The sequence below is a fragment of the Fusarium proliferatum genome, assembly GCF_900067095.1.
Source record: "Fusarium proliferatum ET1 genome assembly, contig: FPRO_scaffold004, whole genome shotgun sequence".
In the NCBI taxonomy this organism is placed as follows: Eukaryota; Fungi; Ascomycota; class Sordariomycetes; order Hypocreales; family Nectriaceae; genus Fusarium; species Fusarium proliferatum.
The window spans coordinates 3,725,737-3,746,926 of NW_022194793.1; the positions used below are offsets into that span (position 1 = coordinate 3,725,737).

General features: G+C 48.4%; 11 protein-coding genes across 11 annotated transcripts; 6 read left to right on the forward strand and 5 right to left on the reverse strand.

Moving 5' to 3' along the window:
• Nucleotides 1–104: 104 nt before the first annotated feature.
• Nucleotides 105–437, reverse strand: FPRO_05403 (uncharacterized protein; the record flags this gene model as incomplete). Its single annotated transcript, XM_031231017.1, has 3 exons — nt 105–125; nt 183–296; nt 351–437. The coding sequence occupies 3 exons, from the start codon at nt 435–437 to the stop codon at nt 105–107; spliced, it is 222 nt and encodes a 73-aa protein (XP_031081096.1).
• Nucleotides 438–1,370: 933 nt separating this feature from the next.
• FPRO_05404 (uncharacterized protein) lies at nt 1,371–2,328 on the forward strand (the record flags this gene model as incomplete). Its single annotated transcript, XM_031231018.1, has 2 exons — nt 1,371–1,487; nt 1,543–2,328. The coding sequence occupies 2 exons, from the start codon at nt 1,371–1,373 to the stop codon at nt 2,326–2,328; spliced, it is 903 nt and encodes a 300-aa protein (XP_031081097.1).
• A 417-nt stretch (nt 2,329–2,745) lies between these two features.
• On the reverse strand, nt 2,746–4,456 carry FPRO_05405 (monooxygenase family protein; the record flags this gene model as incomplete). The annotated part of the gene is made up of 2 exons (XM_031231019.1): nt 2,746–3,043; nt 3,102–4,456. 2 exons carry the CDS (start codon nt 4,454–4,456, stop codon nt 2,746–2,748), a joined length of 1,653 nt encoding a protein of 550 aa, XP_031081098.1.
• A 493-nt stretch (nt 4,457–4,949) lies between these two features.
• Nucleotides 4,950–6,177, forward strand: FPRO_05406 (uncharacterized protein; the record flags this gene model as incomplete). Its single annotated transcript, XM_031231020.1, has 4 exons — nt 4,950–4,980; nt 5,075–5,222; nt 5,273–6,016; nt 6,063–6,177. The coding sequence occupies 4 exons, from the start codon at nt 4,950–4,952 to the stop codon at nt 6,175–6,177; spliced, it is 1,038 nt and encodes a 345-aa protein (XP_031081099.1).
• Nucleotides 6,178–6,268: 91 nt separating this feature from the next.
• FPRO_05407 (uncharacterized protein) lies at nt 6,269–8,329 on the reverse strand (the record flags this gene model as incomplete). Its single annotated transcript, XM_031231021.1, has 1 exon — nt 6,269–8,329. One exon carries the CDS (start codon nt 8,327–8,329, stop codon nt 6,269–6,271), a length of 2,061 nt encoding a protein of 686 aa, XP_031081100.1.
• Nucleotides 8,330–8,915: 586 nt separating this feature from the next.
• On the reverse strand, nt 8,916–10,570 carry FPRO_05408 (uncharacterized protein; the record flags this gene model as incomplete). The annotated part of the gene is made up of 6 exons (XM_031231022.1): nt 8,916–9,023; nt 9,085–9,277; nt 9,319–9,513; nt 9,568–9,760; nt 9,815–9,977; nt 10,052–10,570. 6 exons carry the CDS (start codon nt 10,568–10,570, stop codon nt 8,916–8,918), a joined length of 1,371 nt encoding a protein of 456 aa, XP_031081101.1.
• Nucleotides 10,571–11,628: 1,058 nt separating this feature from the next.
• On the forward strand, nt 11,629–13,219 carry FPRO_05409 (uncharacterized protein; the record flags this gene model as incomplete). The annotated part of the gene is made up of 2 exons (XM_031231023.1): nt 11,629–11,896; nt 11,955–13,219. 2 exons carry the CDS (start codon nt 11,629–11,631, stop codon nt 13,217–13,219), a joined length of 1,533 nt encoding a protein of 510 aa, XP_031081102.1.
• Nucleotides 13,220–13,914: 695 nt separating this feature from the next.
• FPRO_05410 (uncharacterized protein) lies at nt 13,915–15,064 on the forward strand (the record flags this gene model as incomplete). The annotated part of the gene is made up of 2 exons (XM_031231024.1): nt 13,915–14,763; nt 14,813–15,064. The coding sequence occupies 2 exons, from the start codon at nt 13,915–13,917 to the stop codon at nt 15,062–15,064; spliced, it is 1,101 nt and encodes a 366-aa protein (XP_031081103.1).
• Nucleotides 15,065–15,360: 296 nt separating this feature from the next.
• FPRO_05411 (uncharacterized protein) lies at nt 15,361–16,214 on the reverse strand (the record flags this gene model as incomplete). The annotated part of the gene is made up of 2 exons (XM_031231025.1): nt 15,361–16,013; nt 16,067–16,214. The coding sequence occupies 2 exons, from the start codon at nt 16,212–16,214 to the stop codon at nt 15,361–15,363; spliced, it is 801 nt and encodes a 266-aa protein (XP_031081104.1).
• An 821-nt stretch (nt 16,215–17,035) lies between these two features.
• Nucleotides 17,036–17,546, forward strand: FPRO_05412 (uncharacterized protein; the record flags this gene model as incomplete). Its single annotated transcript, XM_031231026.1, has 4 exons — nt 17,036–17,079; nt 17,141–17,342; nt 17,395–17,442; nt 17,493–17,546. 4 exons carry the CDS (start codon nt 17,036–17,038, stop codon nt 17,544–17,546), a joined length of 348 nt encoding a protein of 115 aa, XP_031081105.1.
• A 531-nt stretch (nt 17,547–18,077) lies between these two features.
• FPRO_05413 (uncharacterized protein) lies at nt 18,078–20,694 on the forward strand (the record flags this gene model as incomplete). Its single annotated transcript, XM_031231028.1, is given in 7 exon segments — nt 18,078–18,489; nt 18,602–19,048; nt 19,142–19,217; nt 19,231–19,505; nt 19,571–19,582; nt 19,882–20,049; nt 20,384–20,694. 7 exon segments carry the CDS (start codon nt 18,078–18,080, stop codon nt 20,692–20,694), a joined length of 1,701 nt encoding a protein of 566 aa, XP_031081106.1.
• Between the last annotated feature and the right edge of the window lie 496 nt (nt 20,695–21,190).

Consider the following 21,190-nt stretch of genomic DNA (forward strand, 5'->3'; position numbering starts at 1 on the left):
CAGCATGTCAAATAATTAGTCAATCGATATTCAGTAAACTATAATAACGATGGAATCTTATTGTACTAGGGCAATCTGAACTAGCAAGCTTATATGACCTCCTATCAGGCTTTGCAGCACTGGCACTTTTAGACCATTAGCTTCCTCACTGATCCATGAGCCTTGAGTTCCTTGAAACTTACCGAAACAGATCCAGAATCATTGTCAGGAACAACCATTGTAGAACATTGGCTAGCATGCTCTGTTGTACCACATACGTTAAGGCCAGTCATGCTGTTGCAGACTGCGATCGGAGACTGTTATTCACTATAAGTAAATGCGAATTCTCTTCGCACATGATGTCCACTTACACAAGGCGTGCTTCGCGGCACGCAGTCATCAGCAGCGACGAAAGGCATAAAGGCAGCTGCCAAGACGAAGAGGCTAGAGAAATGCATAGTGCCAATTGATCGATATCTGGATTTGAGTGATAAGGTGAAGTTTGATAGCAACTCAGACAAGAAGCAGCTTGAGCACCAAGCTAGGACTTAAGTACTTCAAGCTTGATTCGTTTCCAGAACATTACGAATAACTGTCACGGCCTTCCTTACCGTATGTTTACTGCCAAGACATCTGATCCAGTTTGCAAAGCTAAAAACAGATGATGCACTTGGTGGATAAACGAAGCATTGATACCAGTTAAACTCAAAACCGCAGATCGTAACCTCGCTGTTTGGTTTCGACCTTCAGCTTACGTAGCTTGATACCCGTTTTGATGAAAGGTGGGTATCGATCCCCATCTGAAGTGGATTACATGTATTAAAACAAAACAGACCCTTGAGAAGCTAATTTTTATGACTCGCGGCATCTGTGAGACTGAGAGTTTTCTCAGCGTGGGATGGGGTCATTAAGTTGAGTTCTTCTTCATCTGCCCGCGCTGATCTAAGCTTTGAGCTATAAGTCTCGATACAAAATGATACATGTGGTTCAAGTCAGACATCATACTACAATATCGTTACAGAGAAGGGTTGATGTAACGTACAATCTCCAAATTTCGAACTCAATTCTTCAACTCACACTACGCACGGTGATGACGTATTCTCTTCTATCAAGCTCGATACTTACAAGTCCAGACATACAGACCAAGAGAGATATGTCCTAAATTTATGTTTCGGTATCGGAACACGTTGGCCAAGATCCGATCCGAAATCCGGAGACCCTCTTTCTCAAGCCGATAGACTGACCTATCTATGCTAGTAGCTCAGTAACCAAATACTACTTAACAAGCGCAGTTTGCTCTCAAGGAGTCATTTTTTCTTATCAATCTTCCAGTACACAGCTAGTTTATCCCAAGTGTCAATATTTGTTTATATCTAGGATCCCATCGAAAAATGTCACCAGGTCGTCGAGACGTTGAGTTCCCCACTGTTGACGGACTAACCCTTAGGGGTTGGTTCTACACCGCCAGTGGAGATGGAAAGCGCCCATGCATTATCATGGCAAACGGAGTGAGTTCTCCCGACCGGTAGAGCTATCCTGGTTGTTTACTGATCTGTTTTCTAGCTGGCTGGTTTGAAGGAGCAGTTCTGCCCCAACTTTGCCCAGCGGTTCCAAGCCGCTGGCTATGGAGTCTTGCTCTTTGACCACCGTAACTGGGGTGCAAGCGACGGTGTTCCCCGGAACGAGACAAACCCCATTCAGACTGCCCGCGACTACTCGGATGCCTTTGACTTCGTTGCCTCGTTGGACGAGGTTGATGCCTCCAGGATTGTCTACTGGGGCACTAGCATGTGCGGCGGTTCCGTTCTACACGCTGCGGCATTCGACAAGCGTATCCGAGCCGTGATTTCGCAGGTTCCCTTTGTATCCGGCGAACTACTTAGTTCACACCTCGCACCATTGATTGGATCCCTGTACAGCAGCCGACAACAGCTCAAAGCAGGCAAGCCTGTCCCACTGATCAAGCTGTTTGCCGAGACTCCCGACGAGAGTCTTCAGCAAGACACCAAAGCTCTCATTCAGGATGAGAATCTCTGCGATTTCATCAAAGCTTTGGATAAGGATAAGCTACCTTGGTCCCCCAATGTCACCCCCCAAACACTTCTTAACATGATCGCATTTGAACCTCTGGCTTTTATGCATCGCATTGCTCCGACACCACTCCTCTTGGTCTCTGCCGAAAATGACATGTGTGCACCAACATTTACTCAGCTCAAGGCATATGCGCTGGCTTATGAGCCCAAGAAGCTGGCTATTTTGAAGGGTTCTGGGCACTTTGATCCTTATCATGGCGAGGTCTTTGAAGAAAACGTCAAGGCACAGCTGGCCTATCTGAAGGATATTCTGTAGGGGGCATCATGACTTGTAGACTTTTTCAGATCTCCACTTCGCAGAAATACAAACTGACTTGTTAACCGTTCGATGTTTCTTTAGCTACACAGTGAAGATGGAGGTGAAAGTGAGTCGATTGACTGCTTTTGTCTCACTAACCTAAGTATTGGTGAACACTGGCCGTTGGATGGACTTGAGGGCCAGCGAATCCTCGGCCAGCTTAGCATTGATGAGCCATGCGTTGATTTCAATAACACATAAGTTTAGGTCGATTGAGTAGAGTGATCAATTGATAGATCAAGAACTATCCAGTAATCTTTATGTAACAGTAACACAGTAGCATGCGTATCTTAGGAGGCATTATATGAGGAATTGTGGCACATCACTATGGTCGGTGTAAAGCTCAAGCCTGAGGCTGAGCGAGTTCTAGTAAATCTATTTCCGCATATACCATGCCAAGTCGCCATCATTCTCCTCTCTAAAAGTCAAGCCGTTGCCCATAAACTGGAACCGGTTCCCGCCAGTGTACGCAAACACGAAGTCCTCGGTTCTAAACTCGTCTAGTATTTCCTTGTAGTGGATCACACTGCCCGGGTACATAGCTGTTACCCTACCGTCGGCCTTTCCTTTCTTGAACCAGGACCGACAGTCACCAGTCCAAACAGTCTTCTTCATCAGCTCTTGAGTATAGACATTGAAGTCATCTAATGCATCCTGGCGAACCTGGACGGACCTGGATGGAGTGATAGCCAGTCAGCATGAGTTCTGCATAGACACGAGTTATAACCTACTTGATATTCTGTGTTGATATCTTCCGGACCCATCTTGCGATGTAGTCTACCGTGAACGACATAACAGCCAGTAAGCTTCCGTGCGCCAGAGGTGTGTTTGGACCATTGATAGTAAAGAAGTTGGGCATGTTTGCCGCAAATACCCCAAAGTACGCCTCTGGAGCATCCTTCCACTGCTCAGCGAGCGAGATACCGTTCTGACCCACGACTTTGAATCCCGGAACAAAACTGACATCAAACCCTGTTGCGCAAACAATGATATCAAACTCTTCCGTCTTTGTGAGGCTGCGAATTCCACCTTCAACAATCTCCTGAATGGGTTCATCCTGGAGGGTGACGTTATCTTGTTGCAGTGCCTGGAGATAGTTCTCACCGGGAGACAATCGCCGACAGCCAACTTGAAATGTCGGGATGAGCCTGGCGCACAGATCAGGATCATGGTTGAGTGCCTCTTCCATCTTTGACTTGAATAGCTGAAACGCGCCTTGCTGCTCTGGACTGTCCTTGATGGAAACCTTGAAGAACTTATTGAAGGAGTGCTCAATACTATGCCGGAGCTGGAAGAACATCTCCTCATCATCCTTGAATGCTTGGATCTCCTCATTAGTGTAGGTGAAGTTCTTGCCCTCGGGGGTAAACTCGGATGCGAATGCGCTACTGATCCAAAGCGGGCTTCGGGCATAGTTGACGATCCTGGCTGCGGTAGCTTGCATTTGTGGAAGGACTTGCACAGCGGAAGAACCGTTGCCGATGATGGCCACTGTCTTGCCGGACCAGTCGAGGCTTGTATCCCATGCAGCTGTATGAACCAGCTTCCCCTTGAACCTTTCCAGCCCAGGTATCCTGGGCCAGGTCCATTTGCTGAGGAAGCCCGTGGCGTTGATGACTAGGTCTGCTTCCTCGTGTGTGATCTCACGGCTTTGACCATGCTGGATCTCCAAGTGCCACTTACCAGCGCCGTCGTCCCAGACAGAGGATATGACTTCAGAGTTGAGTACAACGGGCTCTTGAAGCTTATACTTATCAGACGTGTTCTTGATGTAGCTCCATATCTCTGGGCCTGTAGCATAAAACTGACTCCAAGAAGGATTCGGCTCAAAGGGGAAAGTGTAGATGTGCGCGGGAACATCGCATGCAACCCCGGGATATTTATTGACCAGCCAAGTTCCTCCGACGTCATCATTTTTGTCGTAGATTTTCAGGTCAATGAACTGGTCCAAGGGCGAGTCTCCATGCTTGTACTGATACGAGAGCATCAGCCCTGCATACCCGGCACCTATGCAAACAACCTTGAGTTTTCGGGGCTGGAAAGAAGGGCCTTCCCGCTCAGGCACCCAATTGCCGGGTTTTTCCATACTAACGTGAGTGAGAAAAGTGATTGATAGGTGTAACTTGGATTACTTCTCGCGATGTGAAGTCTGAATGGTATAGACCTGGATAATGGCGATGGATGTTGTCAAATTGGTACGCCCCTGGTGAAGAAGCCGAAAAGGATTCAGTATTTAATGATCGTACACTTCTGCTGGGTGAGAAATTTACTCCTTTGCATTTAAAGTTGTATCGGATTCTTGGAATTAGTGTTCTTCGGATTCATTGGCAATTCGGCTCGAAGCCCTGGGCCGGAAGCCCGGAAGCCGGTCGGATCGGAATCGCCCCGCCTCCACCGGGTCTCAACAGAGGGTCACTGATCCTCTATATTAATACAATGAATTTGATCGTCTCTTAGGCATGGACAAAGTCACAACAGCGTTGGGATAGTTTTGAAACCACCATATCGCAAAGCCTTGTCAGCTAAAAACAAGGTATCTCCTTTCCGCACAAACCTTTCTGAGAAGTCTATAAGTCATCATGGTGACAAAAGCGACTTTGGAGTTCTTCGGTATGCTTCTTGAAATCTCCGCCAACCATCTCAGTCTACTTTGAGCATACTTGGCGCCCAATGGATGGAGTCAGGACTGATTGAAACGAAATAGGAACAACTACATTCCGGCTGAAATGGAAGGGCTTGACCATATTCCACGATACTTGGCTCGACAAACCGGAGGGTCTAAAAAGATACCTCGAGCTTAAGGACGTAACAGAACTAGATTACATAGTCATCTCGCACGCCCACTTCGATCAGTAGGTCTGAGCAAACATTTCAGTTACATCAGGTTCTAATACTCATGAAGCCTCCCTGGCGCGGACCAACTTGCCCTGAGAACAGGGGCAACAATAATTGCCAACGGCGAGGCTATCAGATGCCTCCGAGATGCGGGGGTCCCCGACGCACAGTTGATCCCTGTCAGCGGTGGTGAAAGAGTGCCCTTATTCAGCAAGGAGACCCTCAGAAAGGCTGCGGAGGGTCTAATTGATCGAGCTCCAGCACCACCGACAGCGCCTCCTATGCCGCACGTCCAGTATGCCACAGCCGCAGTCCACGTCTGGCCGTCACTGCACTCTTTAATTCCTGCAATCACTCCCCACGACCTCCCTGAAGAATTTGACACCGCAGAGAGGTTTACAGGAGAGGTCACCCCGTATGACTGCACCTTGGACATTACCAGACTGATGCAATTTGGTCTTTTTAGAATGAAGGAGTTTATGCCCGAGGAGAGCATGGACCCAGGGACGCGTGCTTTTGCTGATTATGTACAAGATCGTCGAAAGCATGTCATGTCGCACTTTGATGGCGGCCAGCTGATGTATAATTTTGTCGCTGACGGGAAAAGCATCTTGTTCAACAGTCACTTAGGCGTGTATCAAGGCATCGCCCAGTGTGTGACCCCCAAGCCTATAGTTGCTATCATGGGAGCTGGCGGTCGAGCGAATCTTGATGGGAGACCGTTCCAAGGCTCAGCAGCCGAATTCCTTGTCAAGCAGGCAAAGTGGCTCGGTGAACCTGCCAGCATTTATTTCTGCCTGCATGATCCGAGGTAAGATTCTACTTTTCGACCTTGTTACACTGCTGATATTTTCAAGCATCATCAAGCCTCTCAGAGTGGATGTGAATGCCGCAAAGCAGATGCTCCAACAGGAGACAGCAGCTACAGTCATTGACACGCAGCTTGGAAAAGTGTACACGCTGGATGTCTAGTGTGGAGATGTAATCAAGAACTACTGTGTGAATTAACTAGTGTTAAGAAATAACATCATCCTATAATATTAGAATATTCTTCTCGTCGCGGCTACTGAAACCAGCTCAAGCTAGAAAAGACCATACTACCTACATCTGAGGTATCTTCGATATGAGACATGTCGAGTAACGACGAATCTTGAAACAAGTCCAACGATAGATCGTGGGGATCTCCACCGACACTACCAAGGTCAACTGCTAGGGCAGAATCTTCCGTCAAAGAGACCGTAGACAGAGAAGCTGATGGGGTTTGCACCTCCTGGGCCGTAGCGATTTCATCAGCCCATTCACTGTCCATCCTCCGACGTTTGTGTTTTGGTGGAGGTGGCTTTTCTTGGAGACGTCCGAAAAGCTCGCCCACTAAATGGCTCTGTTTCTCAACGATACGGTTATTCCGCTGTTCCACATACTCTTCACATGCAGATTGGAGCTGCTGCACTACCTGAAAGTAGTACCTCGCGATATTATCATGCTTTTCAAGCCTCTGGAGCAACTGGCCTGCAGTGGCTAAATTCGATAACAGGGGAAAAACATGGTCCAAATCTGCAAAGGTAGCAACACCTAAGGTCAGAGCAGCAGTGAAAGCAGAGTGGACCGGGAAAGGTAACCGCTTGGGTAAGTCGTCTCTTGCGAGAAAGCTCTGAAGCAAACGAACGACACGTACAGCAGAGTCGGCTGAAGCATACACAAGAGCCGTGTCGGGATGTGATGGTGTTGCCGTCCCTTGTACGTCTCGATAGCTGCTGTCACTGGTACCTCCACGCATTGCTCTTGACGCCGCTCGATCAAGGAGAAGAGGCCGGGTCAGCAGCATAATCGACCAGTAGTATGACTGTCTCATATTGGAGGATGCCAGTGTTGATACTGACTCGTAGCCTTGTGCTGGTTCCGCGCACTCTAGCCCATCAGTCTTCAGGCCTGAAGTCATGCGAGATGCCCATGAGCGATGCTCCTGCGTCATACTTGCGATGAAGTGTCTTGAAACCTTGGAGCGCCCGTAGACCTCCCTCAGGACAGCTTCGAGAATAGCGGCCATGTCGATGGCGGAAGAATAGCCCTTCTCGGCCTTGGTGTTGCGAGTCTCGTAGGTGCAGATTGGTCGACCCAAGGAACCGCTGGCGAAAGTATCAAACAGTCGCAGCGCTTTCCAAAGACGTTCACGGAAAGCAGAATCAGCGTGACTCATGTGTTGCGACTGGTTCACTTTATGGATGCCCATAGCGCACGCAAGTCGGCACGCAACCCCGATGGAGTGATAGGCGGCGTCTCTTCGCCCTGAGTTTATCTGGTAGAAAGCGATCAAGTTGTGGCACAGGATCGCCGAGAGATTTGGACCTTGGCCCGATTTCGAATTCGTCAGATATTTCGCATATGTGTAATACGCTTCCGCAGTGGCATCTTCGTCTTCCGGGCAGGTTAGCGCGCCATTCGCGAGGATCAAGTAGCAGATTGCGGAGGAGAGGGTTGCAGCGTCTTCGTCTTGCTGCAGCCAGGCGTCTACTTGCGACTTAACCTCTGATTCGTCCAAAGCACCCAGCAAGTGACTTGTTGCCTGTATACCCCAACGAACCAGTTGCTTCGCATGGAGAGAGCTGGGCTTTGGTGGGGGATCGGACACGGAAACCGGACACGAGGGATCATGGTTGGTATGATATTGTATCGGCTGCTCGACAAAGGCACACGGCCCCAGTATTCGAGAAACGAGCTGACGGATCTGCTGAAGGAAGCATTCATTGGCGGCATCTCCGAAATGCACGGATCCTTGGTGGTCGTTCTCCGCTACCCGATAGGTATCGGGGAATGGGGCGCCAATGTTTAGAAATGAGTCCTCAAACTGGCTCGCCGTCTGCTCAAGTGGTAGGTCGATGGAGTAGTTCAGCAGCATGTCTGCCAGTGGTTCTGGAGGGTCTCTTGGGTCTGTCCTGACACTTTGGCGTGGGGAGGTGGATGGGCGACGTTTTGGGGCTGAATAGCGACACTCTGAGGCGATCTGTCGGATGGCGCATCGCCGGCAAGGCAAATTGCCATCGCATCGCTCTTTTCGGCGTTTGCAGCTCTCGCATGCTGCGGCACAGCGACGGCGCATGTTATCACTCAGCCTCTTGGTAGGCATACTGTATGAATTCTTCTTATATGGGCTTGTGAATGTGACGCAGGAGGTGTTGAAAATGCGAGAACCGACACTTGTCTAGACTACAGCGTACGTACGCACGTACTTCGGAGGGTTATATAAATTCACTGCCGACAAAGATCCCCCCCGTGTTAAAATGCGGGGATAGTGGGCTGTAGACTAGCTAACTGACCAGTCACTAGCGAGTTGTATGTCAGGCATTGGGCCACAACTAGCTAACCAACTCCTTGTTAAACTACAGATATAATTACCTATCAAGATATTTACACTGCGCGACGCACACGATACGAATTTAAACTTGGAAACTCTATCAAGATAGATGACAGGTATATGCGAGTGAAAGTTCAGTATGGTTACAGCATCTAGAGTTGCTACGGTGTCCCCCCCCCTGCACTGCAACCATGTCATACCCCAGATAAATACGGGGTACCCCGCAATTCATCCCCCCATCACCACGGCATTGCCGGCCTTTGTCAAAGTCCGGCCCCCGTCTCGGTATCGCGAAAGTCCGGACCACAAATCAGCTCCCCTCAATATCTCAGCTCCATATCCGACTCTGTGACTACATCTACTGCTCAGCTCTTTTCAAAGCCTTGTACAAGATAGTTGCTACAGGTAACAGCAAGCCCGCCAAGAAGGATATAATACTGCCCAGAAATCCATCGAGGTCGACGGTCTTTGACACAATCAGAACAAGCACGATCTTCAACAACGGGAAAAGACAGGCGCCGACTTACCGGTTGGGTCGTGCCTCCGCTCTTGGCGACCCAAGCAAAAGAACGGTCAATCATCTTCTTCTCGTATGCGTTGCACCTAAACTCGATCTCCTTAGTGCTCAATGGCGGGCTAGCCTCGGCCGCCCTGTTCAATGCAAGCAACTCGGGCAATATGTCGGCAACATCTCTCATCGCTTGGTTTCCGCCCATTCCCCTAGCGCCTTGTTAGTGGATTCTTGCATGTAAATCGTGAACCCGACTTGCCGGTTTGGCTGCATGGCATGTACAGCGTCGCCCACGAGCCATACCCGTGGATGGCCCTCTTCTGGGTTATTGCCATTCTGTGCCTGAAGTCGCTGCCGCCAGTTTTTGGGGAGTTTAGTGCTAGCCCGGAGCATTGTCACTGTGATGTTATCTTCATCACCGGCTCCAGCAGAGAGCATGACGTGGCTATTGAAGATGAGTCAGTAATCGGTGGGTAAGCAATGGGGGCCCGAATCTTACTATTCTGGAGCCCAATCGCGTACTATGTCGAGACAGAACTGTCGCCTGTCTGGGATATCATACGTGTCTTCAAAGGGACACAGCTCGCGGGGAACAGACAAACCCCAGTAGAATGATGCTTGGTTCTCGTCAAAGTCAAAATCGCCATCTTGCTGTTGATTCACGCGCTTCTGTTGAGAAGCCGGCAAGTAAACTGCATAATGTCAGTTGCTAAAATGGTAGGGTATAAGGGTCAGTGGCATCTAACGCGCATAGTAGAGAGAAATGCCGTTCTTGAACACCAGAATTGGCCCATTCAAAAGACGAGGGGGCAGCTGGCGCAGTCGTGCCTTGGTCGCATTTCCTTTTGACAGAAAGGACAGATGGCTTTTCAGGTCCACGATATTCTTTGCTCCGATTTGTTTGTTTATCTAAAAAGAAAAGAAGAAAAGGACTTGAGCATCTACATATTGATGAAAGGGGTGATTAAGCAAGGCTCACTAACCTTTGATCCGCTACCATCTGCAGCGACCAGAATGTCACAATACTCTGATGAGCCATCTTTGAAGTTCACTTTGACACTTTCACTCCCACCAGTTCCATTTTCGACAATCTCGTAATGTGAGAACTGCTTGCCGAACTTGACCTTCCCCTTGGCAACGACGGGTTCGAGAAGCAAGTCACGCAGAACAACGCGATTGATGGCCGATGACTTGGAGTAAGTCGGCAGTGCCGACAGGTCCAGAATGGTCTGGAACTTGGTGTTGCAGATACTTGGTGCTGTCTTGGAAGAGCCGGAGTATCTCCCGAGCCTTTGCACAATAGATTCCAACTGTGACTCAGTCAGGCATGAGGCCAGGCCAGTTAACGCAGGGTCACCGAGACGGATCTGGTATCCTTCTCTCTTTAGACTTTCTTCGTCTCTTTCAAAGACTATTGTGTCAACTCCATTGTTGATGAGCCCGTTAGCTAGCAGTGAGCCTGCTAGACCGCCGCCGACTATGCAGACTCTGAAATTACCCATGATGATTGTGTGCGAGAGTAGAACAGATGATGGTTTTGTTGATTTATGGTAGATCGAGGGACTTGAGAATGTAGGGTGAGGGTCCCAGTAAATATTGAGAGTGCTCAGACCCCACCTGATGACAATGGACTTAGTAACTGACTGTCGTATATCCCGGATAGAAATGCGAAAAGGCGAAAGCTGTCCCGGCCCGGGGAGCTGGGATCCGATTGTTAGGTCTATTGCACCCCCGGTAATAGGCTGAGCCAAAAGCTGTTTCGATTACAAAGGTATCTGGTTGTGGACTCTCTCATTCAATTGGGCTCTGTATTTACTTGTCTTAATATGTTAATTGATTGGGTTCAAGCTGATGACATACGTTCGAAAAAGGTGTGCATGGGACATACTGTGTACTATATATATCATCAGTACTTTAATTCTTTAGATTATAATACGTAATCTGAATACTACACGGCCTGTAAGGGTAAGAAGAGTTGTTCTCAAGCAGCAAATGATCTAAGTATTAATTGGCTACTAGTTCAATTATTTGGCATGTCGACGAGTGATACGTAATTCAAGCATAGGCTATCAGCCCATCAGATCAGTCAAAGCAGGCATAGGGGCAGCCGCCTGATGAAAGACAGTTGTGTACATAAACCCATCTCGATACTGGCACCACTGATATTCCTCGTTATGAAACTTGGGGAGTTGGTACATCCACATCTCACCCGAGACGCCAAGAATAGAGACATAAGCGGGGTGAATGCTGGTCATTTGTGCAAGCTGAATCCATCGGGCCGGGGGACACCCGGTAGTACATCCGTTTGTTGCCATACCGAAAGGCTTCCGATCCACTGTGACGTTGTTCAATATGGCATGGAGGTTTCTCTGGTATGATCAATACAAGAGCGGTCCTAGATATGCAGGCATCTCACTTGATACATCTCAGCAAGTTAAAAGGCTGCTGTTTCCCTTCCAGACAACCCAGAATTCGATTGTTCAATAATAGCACCTCACCTAATTACTGTCGTCCATTCCATACCACCATTTTTCAACCGCAGGTCTATCAACGTCAAAAGATGGATCAGCCACTGGCCGGCATCCTTGCCCATGCACAAGAGCTTCTTGGCCATCAAGATAAAAACACCTTTATGATTGGCTTTGCAGTAGTGTCTGCTGTTGTATATTTCTTGTACGCAGCTATTGACAGACTCTACAAAGTTCACTTTCACCCGCTGGCCAAATTCCCCGGCCCCAAGGAAGCCTCCCTATCACAGAATTGGCTGCTTCGTGTTTCTGAGCAAGGAAATCCTGAACATGTATTCAAAGATTTACATGAGAAATACAGTGAGTCTTACTCTTTACTACCTTTCTTGCCTCCTCTCACTTACCGGTAACAAAACAGATTCGAGAGCGATCCGAATCGGCCCTAACGAACTACACATCGACGATGTCAAACTGTACAAGGATATATACAACCAAAGTTCAACTTACATCAAACACGACGCATTCTATGCCGGCTTCAATACTCCGCACAGTGTCTTTGCCGAACATATTCCCAGTCTTCACAAGGAGCGACGACGTCGTCTGAACCCATTCTTTTCCCGCCGTGCTATTGGGCAGCTAGAAGGCTTACTCAAGGAGAAGATTGAAGAGCTCGGAAGACGCATTGATAGTCAAGAAGGCCCTTACAACATCTTCAACGCCGTACGATGCACCACTGTCGATATTATTTCTCACTACAGTCTTGGAAAGCCGCTTGGACAGCTTGAGAAGAGCGATCAGGGGTTCAATGGGGACTTCCTCAGGACGTTCGACGCCCTTTCCAAGGTTCTTTGGAAGTTCATGTACAAGCCGACTTTTCGAAAGATCATGACCAGTTTCCCCCCGACAATCGCTAAGGCTGCGAGCAAGGAGATTCGCCTCATGTTCACGATCTATGATGCGTGCTATGCGGCTGCGAGCAACTTTAAAAGAAATCCACCACAGTCTTCTTATGGCACTATCTTTTCTAGCCTCTCGGATCTTGGTGAACAAGAGATGGGAGCTGAAGCATGCGACCTCCTTGTAGCAGGATCTGATACCACAGCATATTCTCTAGCAGTAGCTATCAGTCAGATCGCTAAGAACAGCCGGGTCAGTAGGAGGCTTGTAGAAGCCTTGGATGCTCGTGCTATTAATGCAGAGAGCTTGCCGCCCTTGGTGGACTTGGAACAGATTGAGTATCTCAATGCTTCAGTCCGTGAAGCAGTACGGTTTGCCATTGCCGCACCGGGGAGACTTCCGCGGGTTGTCCCCAGCAACGGGCCGCCTCTAGTCGTGGATGGCCAGGTCGTTCCTCCGGGTAGTGTCATTGGCATGTCAGCTTACACCATGAACTTCAGCAAGGAGCTCTGGGGCGAGGACGCCGATACGTTTAATCCTGATCGTTGGCTTGGTGCTGGAGGGAAGGCTCTTGATGCCAATATGTGTTCGTTCTCCAAAGGCATACGGAGTTGTCTCGGACAGAACTTGGCATATGCAGAGATGCACTACATTCTCGCATATTTGTTTAAGAAGTACGAGGTTAGGTTGGTGGATAAGGAGGCCAAGGTGGAAGCCCTTGATCGGTTTACGAGTTATGTCAGTAGTCACGCTGTTATGGTAGACTTGGGGCTACGTGGAGCTTGATAACGGACAGGAAATCGAGATATACTTTAATGCATCAGAATATTGTCAATACCAGAGTTCCATGCTTGACTGACTACTACACTCTGTATGTTCATTGCCTACTGGCAACGAGGTTTAATGCTTGCCCTTCTCTTCTTTATCTCACAATTCATCATCCTTACATCTTAGGTTATATCTTTTAGCATTGCCGTACATACACAAACTGGTGTAGTTGTCGGGTCATTCTTGGCTGGCTTTTCACAGTAACGCCGGAATATGACAGCAGGGCATGCAGAAGACAGACCGTCTCTCAGTCAGTAGACTGCTACGAGTTCGGCCGAACCCGTGCTTGTATTGTCGACGGAGAGACTAATGGCCCGTCGGGTGGATATAATATCACCAGGATGATAAGGGGCTCGCAATTGTCGAAGTTCCGAGTTCGGAGCTAAGGTATTTGCTAATAGAATTAAGTAAAGCGTAGTGGTCCTTTCACGGACTTCTGCTCCGTGCTAAAGTCCAGTTTGCTGGTTTCGTCCGTCCGCCATCCGGATCCCGGATCCGGCTGCCATCCGGGTTATGTAAGAAAGTCAATTGAGGCATATATCAGGAATGTCTAGAAGTAGAGCTTATGAGTTTATGCTGTAGGTTAAGATAAATAACTATTAAAAAAGCTATTCATCACTCTCCTATTTACATGATTTCATTGCCAGAACATTATGTCGATCGGTGCAAATCATGACATCCCTCAGACTCAGCAAGCAGCTGTTCGAGATGGCTCAGGCCCTGGTGCAAAAGTCTTCGTGAAGACTATCCCTGTCCCTCGGCCAGCCTCCCATCAAATCCTCGTCAAGATCAACTGGAGCGGTCTTTGCGCATCGGATAAATGCTTGCTTCGCGACGAATGGGCTTCTTACGATGGGATGATGCCTCCCATGGCTCCCTCGTCACTCGGCATCGCGGGTCATGAAGGAGCGGGAGTAGTTGTGGCTGTCGGCGATGATGTTTCTGCCATTTGGAAAGTTGGCGATCGGGCTGCGGTGAAGTGGGTTGGTTCAACCTGCGGCGTCTGCGAGATGTGCACCAACGGCTTGGATGAGGTTCATTGCCCAAAAGCCGTCCACCATGCCGTCGATGTAGCGGGCACCTTTCAGGAGTACTGTGTCGCTGATGGGCGTTACACTAACAAGATACCAGACGGGGTCAAGGATGAAGAGGCTGGTCCAATCATGTGCGGAGGCTTCTCGGCGTACGCGGCTTGTAAACGTGCTGCTGTCAAGCCTGGAGAGTGGCTTATCATCCTCGGCGCGGGTGGAGGTGTAGGACATTTTGCGCTGCAGTATGCAAAAGCCATGGGAATCAAGGTAATCGCTGTTGACAAGGGGAGGGAAAAAGAAGAAACATGTCGCAGATTAGGAGCCGACGCCTTTATTGATTCTTGCAGTGATGTCGTGGCCGAGGTAACGAGAATCACTACCTATGGGGCCCACGGGGTTCTGCTGGCCACCCCCTCGAAGGAGGCATATGATATCGCGCCACATACTCTAAGGGTCCGAGGAACACTGGTAGTAAGTACTCTCACTCATTTACAAGTGCATTTAGTCACATGTTCTACAGGCACTTGGCATTCCAAACCATCCCGCTGTTATGGCTGGAACGATGGCTGCGCTGGTCATCGGGAAGAGGTTAAACATTGTTGGGAGTCTTGTTGGCACCAAAAGGGAAGCCGATGAAGCACTTGACTTTGTAGCGAGGGGATTGATCCATCCGATTTTAACTAAGGGGACTCTGCATGACATTGATAAATTCTGTGATATGCTTCAGGAGGGCAGTCTCCTGGGACGAGCTGTGATTAAGGTTTCTTCTTAGCCTTGAGGCAAAGAAAGCTACCTTAGCAAGGATATTCCGTCATGGTTATAGAATCGCACATAGTCAAAATTCGTCAATTTTTCCCTGGCTGCTCTGTATCCAACGGTACCATCAATAGGGTTATATAAGTCATCAGATTTGCCCAATAATTGCACCTCAGCGTACGGTCGATTACAGCCACTGAGGTGATACAAGATACCTTCCCTCTCAGAGTCCCTCGTTGAAAGCACAGAAACAATGCCACCAAAGTCGGAACCGTCGTCTCGCCACTTATCACTCTTCCACTTTCTCCTCGCCTATCGGAAGTTGCCCTCTCCGTTGCAGCGAGACAGGGGAGGGTTGCTACCAGGCTTGGAACACGCAGAGATGGCCCCTTCAATCCAAGTGATGCCGTTATAGCTTCCTTCACCACGGCTATCGGCGTACCAAGTACCAATCTCGGTGGCAGATCCAATGCAACCCTGGAACTGACGACCAGAACGGCGAGTGGTGAGAGGCTTGGTAATCATGACACCACAGTTACCGTCCTTGATTGTAGCCTTGGTGATGACTGAGGTCTGCGTGGTCCAGGTGCGGCTGTAGTCGATGCCGAGAGACCCAGCCAGCTTGTCCTTGACGAAGGTGAGATCGACTCCAGCACTGCCTCCAACGGTGTTGGAAACGCTGTAGCCTGAAGACACGCTGATGTCCATGTCCCCATTGGCGCAGACGACAGGCGACATTTGCACGTCCCAGTCGACAAAGGTCTCAGTCTTGTCGGTGGTGATGTAGAAGGTGCCACTGCAGTCGTCTCGCTTCCCAAAGTGGCCCTTTGGTGCTTTGGGGTACTTGGGCTTGAGCAGGTCAGTGCTGTTGTAGGAGGTCCAAGACGGGTCCAGCTTGGGAGCACCAATCTTGATGCCTTCAGCTTTGAGCTTGGAGAGATAGGTCTCCTCCTTAACGATGTAGGCTATCAGGTTCTCAGCATTTGTTCTTGAAACAGTCTCCGGAATGGCAACTTACAAACATCATTCACCGGAACAATGACATCTCCAGGCTGAATCTGATGGCTGGGAGTCCACCTGATGGCTCCTGGGAAGGGAGAATCTTCCAAGGGAACCGCACCAGTGGCGGAGATGAGCAAAGCATAGATGAGGTTGAAGTAATGCATCTTGTAAAGAATATCAGAATAAGTTTGATAGGAGAGAAGAGGGAGAATGTGATTGTGTGTGTTGGTGTGATTGACTTGCTCTTGGCTAAGTAGGAAACAGCCAAGTATTTATGTTCGAGCGAGATACGCAAACTTAACGATCAAATGTTTGGTCTTATTCCTGGAAGTATCAACTACCGACTTTCTCATTGTCCTACAGCACCAAGTCCAACGCCCCTCTAAGAAATCCTCGGTAAACGGATTAAGCGTGCTACGTCAACCCGCGCGTTTGACAGCTTCTGGGTATGATGTCAATCCTTATCTTAATAAACTTTAAAATTGGATACGTAAATAACGCACTTGCCCTTTCTGGCGTGAGATCTGTAGTTCCTAAGTGGAGAATCGTCTCATGTTCCCCCAGGGCTGACGATGATCAAGTCACGATTGCAGTTAGTTCATCGGTGGGGCGACCAAACTAATAGCCTCAGCCGCTCGTATAACGAAAGACGTTGGATTCTGCGACACTGGGTTCTTGAATCATGACATGAATCTATCGAATTCGTGAAACATCATAGGCGCGAAAATTATACCAACTCAACTGCCGATATACGGGTTCACCGACGATCGGTTCACGAATGTCCTGTTTGGGATCAACGAGCTGTCAACTTGTCGCATAGCCTTGTATCTTCAGCTCTTGCAGGAACTCTTCTCGGGCCGGCAAGAATTACATCGAATAAAGAATAGAGACAAGTTGCATAAAGATCTAAGTTTTTCCACCGTAGAAATTCAACTCGCCAGCTCGTCCTCCTCAAACTATCATTACTCCTTATATCCTATCCATCATGCAAATTTCTCTCTTCACAGTGGCCTTCATGGCCGTCAGCGGGTTCGTAATATCTGCACAGACCCTCGACATCTTCTTTCGAGCAAGCTAATGCCTTTAATAGTGCTTACGCTGCTACCCATAAGGCTGCTGCCTGTGTGTCCAACAGGATGTCGTCTCCCGTAGGCGGAACACCGTTCAGCCCAAGCTACAACTGGCAGACTACTTATGAAGTTCTCACCGATGCTACCAAGTGCGCTTGCGATTATTATAAGGCGCGAGATAAGGGTAGTGAGTGGTGGAACACATGCCCTGATTGTACTTTTGTAAGTCTGGGCTGCGCCAAGCTTAACTGCTTTTCTGGCTGATTATCACTAGGATGGAACTATATGCACCTCGGCTGACGGCCACATAGGCGGCGATGAGGTAAGATCGAGAAGAGCAACATAACTTGGAAAATACTCATTAGTTTATAGTTTACTTACTACTGCGAAGACTTGTGTGGCGCTCAAGGTGCTGAGGCTGATTAAAGGAGCAGAACATTTATCGTCCTGGAGGTATATTAGCAACGCAGTTTGATCAGAGACTTTACTCAGGACATCGATGTGTCCAAACTGCATCCAGAATCTATTACTACTACCGATAGTTTAATGTTCTCAATGGCGGTTTTCGAGAGTTATACAAGCTGTTCAAGAATAAGAATAGGACTTGCGAGGCTGGTCTAAGGCAAGCATCGTGGACAAAATACCAATGCAAGGGTTATTGAAGAGGAGAACATGAACAGCTAAATCGTTATATTAACCTTGAGTATTGCTATATCGACTTGCGGCAGAACCGAAACGGGGCTGTGCAATGGTTTCCTTGATATTCAATGAGTTCAAACTTTCGGAGGGGCGCTGCTGCTATGTTTCAATAGTGGGTGAAGTCTTGTTAGAAAGATCAACTCGATGTTATTGCATACTTCTGCTACTTGTCTATCTTTGGTAGTGTAATGTGTTGTTTTCGATTGAGGCCTTTAGCTGAGAGCTCAAATCACCAGAGAACTTGGTAAAACGAAAAGAATGTCAGTGCCCAGAAAAAGAAAAGGCCTCCTCATAGGCCCGCTAGGACCTGCAGCATTACAATTAACGCGTAGAAGCCGCGCATCATCAAGAGTTGGCGAGTCTAGGGGGAACTCTCTGTACAACTATGAGCCCATTGAAGACAGCAAAGAGTCACTACGCAACTCTACAATCCCCGATGCAACTGGCTCCAGCGAGGTCTATGGGGTCAGTCTCACCCCAACAAGTGGGCTACGTACTGCAAACGCAAAGCGGAAGACTGGTACGCACGTAACGGCACGTAACGGCACGTACACACTGGCTCAGTTGGACAGTGAAATAGCCCGACTTGAGAGCCTCTTGAGGTCTTACGAGCTGGCAAGCTCACTAGTTGATAAGGACAAGGATGGAAAGCCACAGTACCCAGTGGCGGGTGCTTACCTCTGTCGCAGAGCCTTGAGGACAGTAAAGCCAAAGTCGAAGCTGCTATGACAAGCTTGTACGAGAAACAAGCGGCCTTGGTTGGCGTTATCTATAATCTTCAGCAAGGCAAGCCGGGAGACCCATGGGAAAGCCCAAAAGGAAGTCCTTAACGCCCAACAAAAGCTTCAGGCTGCTCAAGACCAGAAGAAAACAAACCAGCAAGCTTGGAATGAGTACACTCAAATCGGCGCTCAACTGGTTCGACAGAAAAGAAACCACAATTAAGCAGGAGCTGGATAGGCTCAAGTCGCTACGCGTAGCCAAGGCTAGAGACGATACAAACAATGCCACAAGCGTACCGGTACTTGTGTCTGCAACAGCTCCGGCTGAGAACAATGGAGAGCTAGCAGGTACAACGCTGGCAGCTCGAGGTTCGGAGATGGCCAATCCGGTTTTCAAATCTCCTTCGGACCGGCCTCTGATTGCACAAGACGCAGACCCATGGACAAACATCACCTTTTCCTACTCTGCTTCAGATGTCAGTAATCATTCCAAAGAGTCAGAGTGGGGTATGAAGATTGGAGGTTCGGTTGGCTTTGGGCTTTGGGCTTTGGTCGGTCGGCGGGTCATATACCCATGACGAATCGCACAAATCCATGCAGTCGGACATGGCAGGCTGCGACGTGAGCATTTCTTTCTCCGCCCTCGTTATCAATATCAACCGCCCTTAACTTTTTGGTGAGCTCTTTAGTGGTGTCAACATCGAGGTTGCAAAGGGAGTCAACCTGAGCCCAGGCCCAATTCTACTCCAGAAGATGATCAAGGAGCAGAACGCCGCTGATATTGCGATATGTAGCCAATTTCCAGCCTACCCAACTTCCTTCATTGTAGCCGCCGATACGACTATCAAATTCACGGGCGCCACGAAGCACATAGAGGAACATTTTGATTCTTACAGTAACTCAGGAGGTGCTTCGGTTGGATATGGGCCTTGGTCGGTATCGAGTACCTTTCATAAGTCTGCTAGTGAGTAAAGCATGCAGGTTCATTCTATGTTCACTGACTGTAAGATTAGCTTTAGGGCACTACAGATTATTGGATGGGTGAGTCAGATTGTACCAGCTCTGCTACGTGATAAGCATTATAAGCCCCTTACCCAAGGTAATAGTGTTCTAGTACCTAAGTAGTATATTGCTTTGTCGTCTATCATTATCTTCTCAACTTAAGATTTGTTTCATCTTCGCTCCTGCGCCATCTAGCGTGGCTTGACGCTTCAGGCCTGAAATCAAATACATCAGATAGGTGTTATCGAGATGCCCATAGCTCCCAAAAACTTGTACCTTCGAGGGCTTGCTGGACCCCTCTACAGACTTGATAGAACACTGTGTAAACTCCGTAACAGAGGGGGTAACGGTCAATGTACGTTATGCAAGATTGGCCGTGTTGCCCGTTTCGGTATTAGTTGAGCCATCGTATGAGGCTTCTGTGTTTCGAAAGTCGGGCAGGATAGGAGACTCGTCGTGTTCTAACGAATTGAAGATGAGTCTGTGCGGTGTCACTAAAGAAGAAAGTATAAATAGCTATTTTTTTTTTTAATTTTCTTTTGCCCTTGCCGTCAGCCTTATGAGGCCATCGAGCTTTTAACTTTTCATATAAAGGCTTAAACAATAAGGCCCCTATAGTAGGCATTTATCTCAAAAGTCAGAATCTATAAATAGCTATACCATAGAAGATCTACTAGATCTATAGTTAAATCTGCCGGGCAGTTGGGATAGTGCTGCTTGATTCTAAGAACCCATCACTAAACGCCCAATCGCCATTACCTTTTTACTCCTCTTTGGCGCGTAAAAGGTTGGACGGTCATAATTGACAAGTGGAATGTTCGCCTTTATACGGAAGGGCAGATAAGGGTTGCTCGTCCAGTGGTGACCAAAGCGATAGCCAGCTTGTAGTCCTTGTAATTCTCGTCGACAGCCTTTTAGACTCGCCATTGAAACCACCAATAATCACAACGGGCGCTTGCTTGCCCCCAGGCGTTGACTGCGAAAGACACATTGTTATCTCCGCCGCAATTGGCATCGTCATTTCCTCGGATACGTGCCTCGATCAGGTCAAGGAATCCAATGTCCAGGGCGCGGAGATGCTGGATGATGTAAGTGAAGGTCGGGGAAAAGTCGTTCATTCCCATGCCTATGAAGTCGCTCCATGGGCTTAAGCGCATCGTCACCTTATCGGATCCGATCTCCTAGGCGATTGCCTTGACAACCTCAAGGGGGAACCTCGTGCGGCTTCCAATGCTGCCGCCTCAATGGTTTGTCCTCTTATTGGTAAGATCCTGGGGAAACTGATCAAGTAAATATCCACCACCGCCTTGACACCGTCGAACCCAGCCTCAATGGCGTTTCTCGTAGTGATGCGGTGGTCCTCGATGACTTCCCGTAACTCCTCTTCAGACATTATTTGAGAGAATGGGCGGCTATGGGGCTGGGGCTAAGAATATCTAGGCGCAGCTCATTACGGAGAGCAGGGTTCCTTGCACAGTCTATGACCCATAGCTGGCACCAGATTTGAAACGATGTGAAACCCATTTAGCATGTACAAGATCAGTGAATTTACTAGATCTACTATCTATAACCAAACTATTTTATCATAATTATAAAAAGGTAAAGCAATGTTATTAAATTTTAAAAAAACATCAATGGATAAATCGG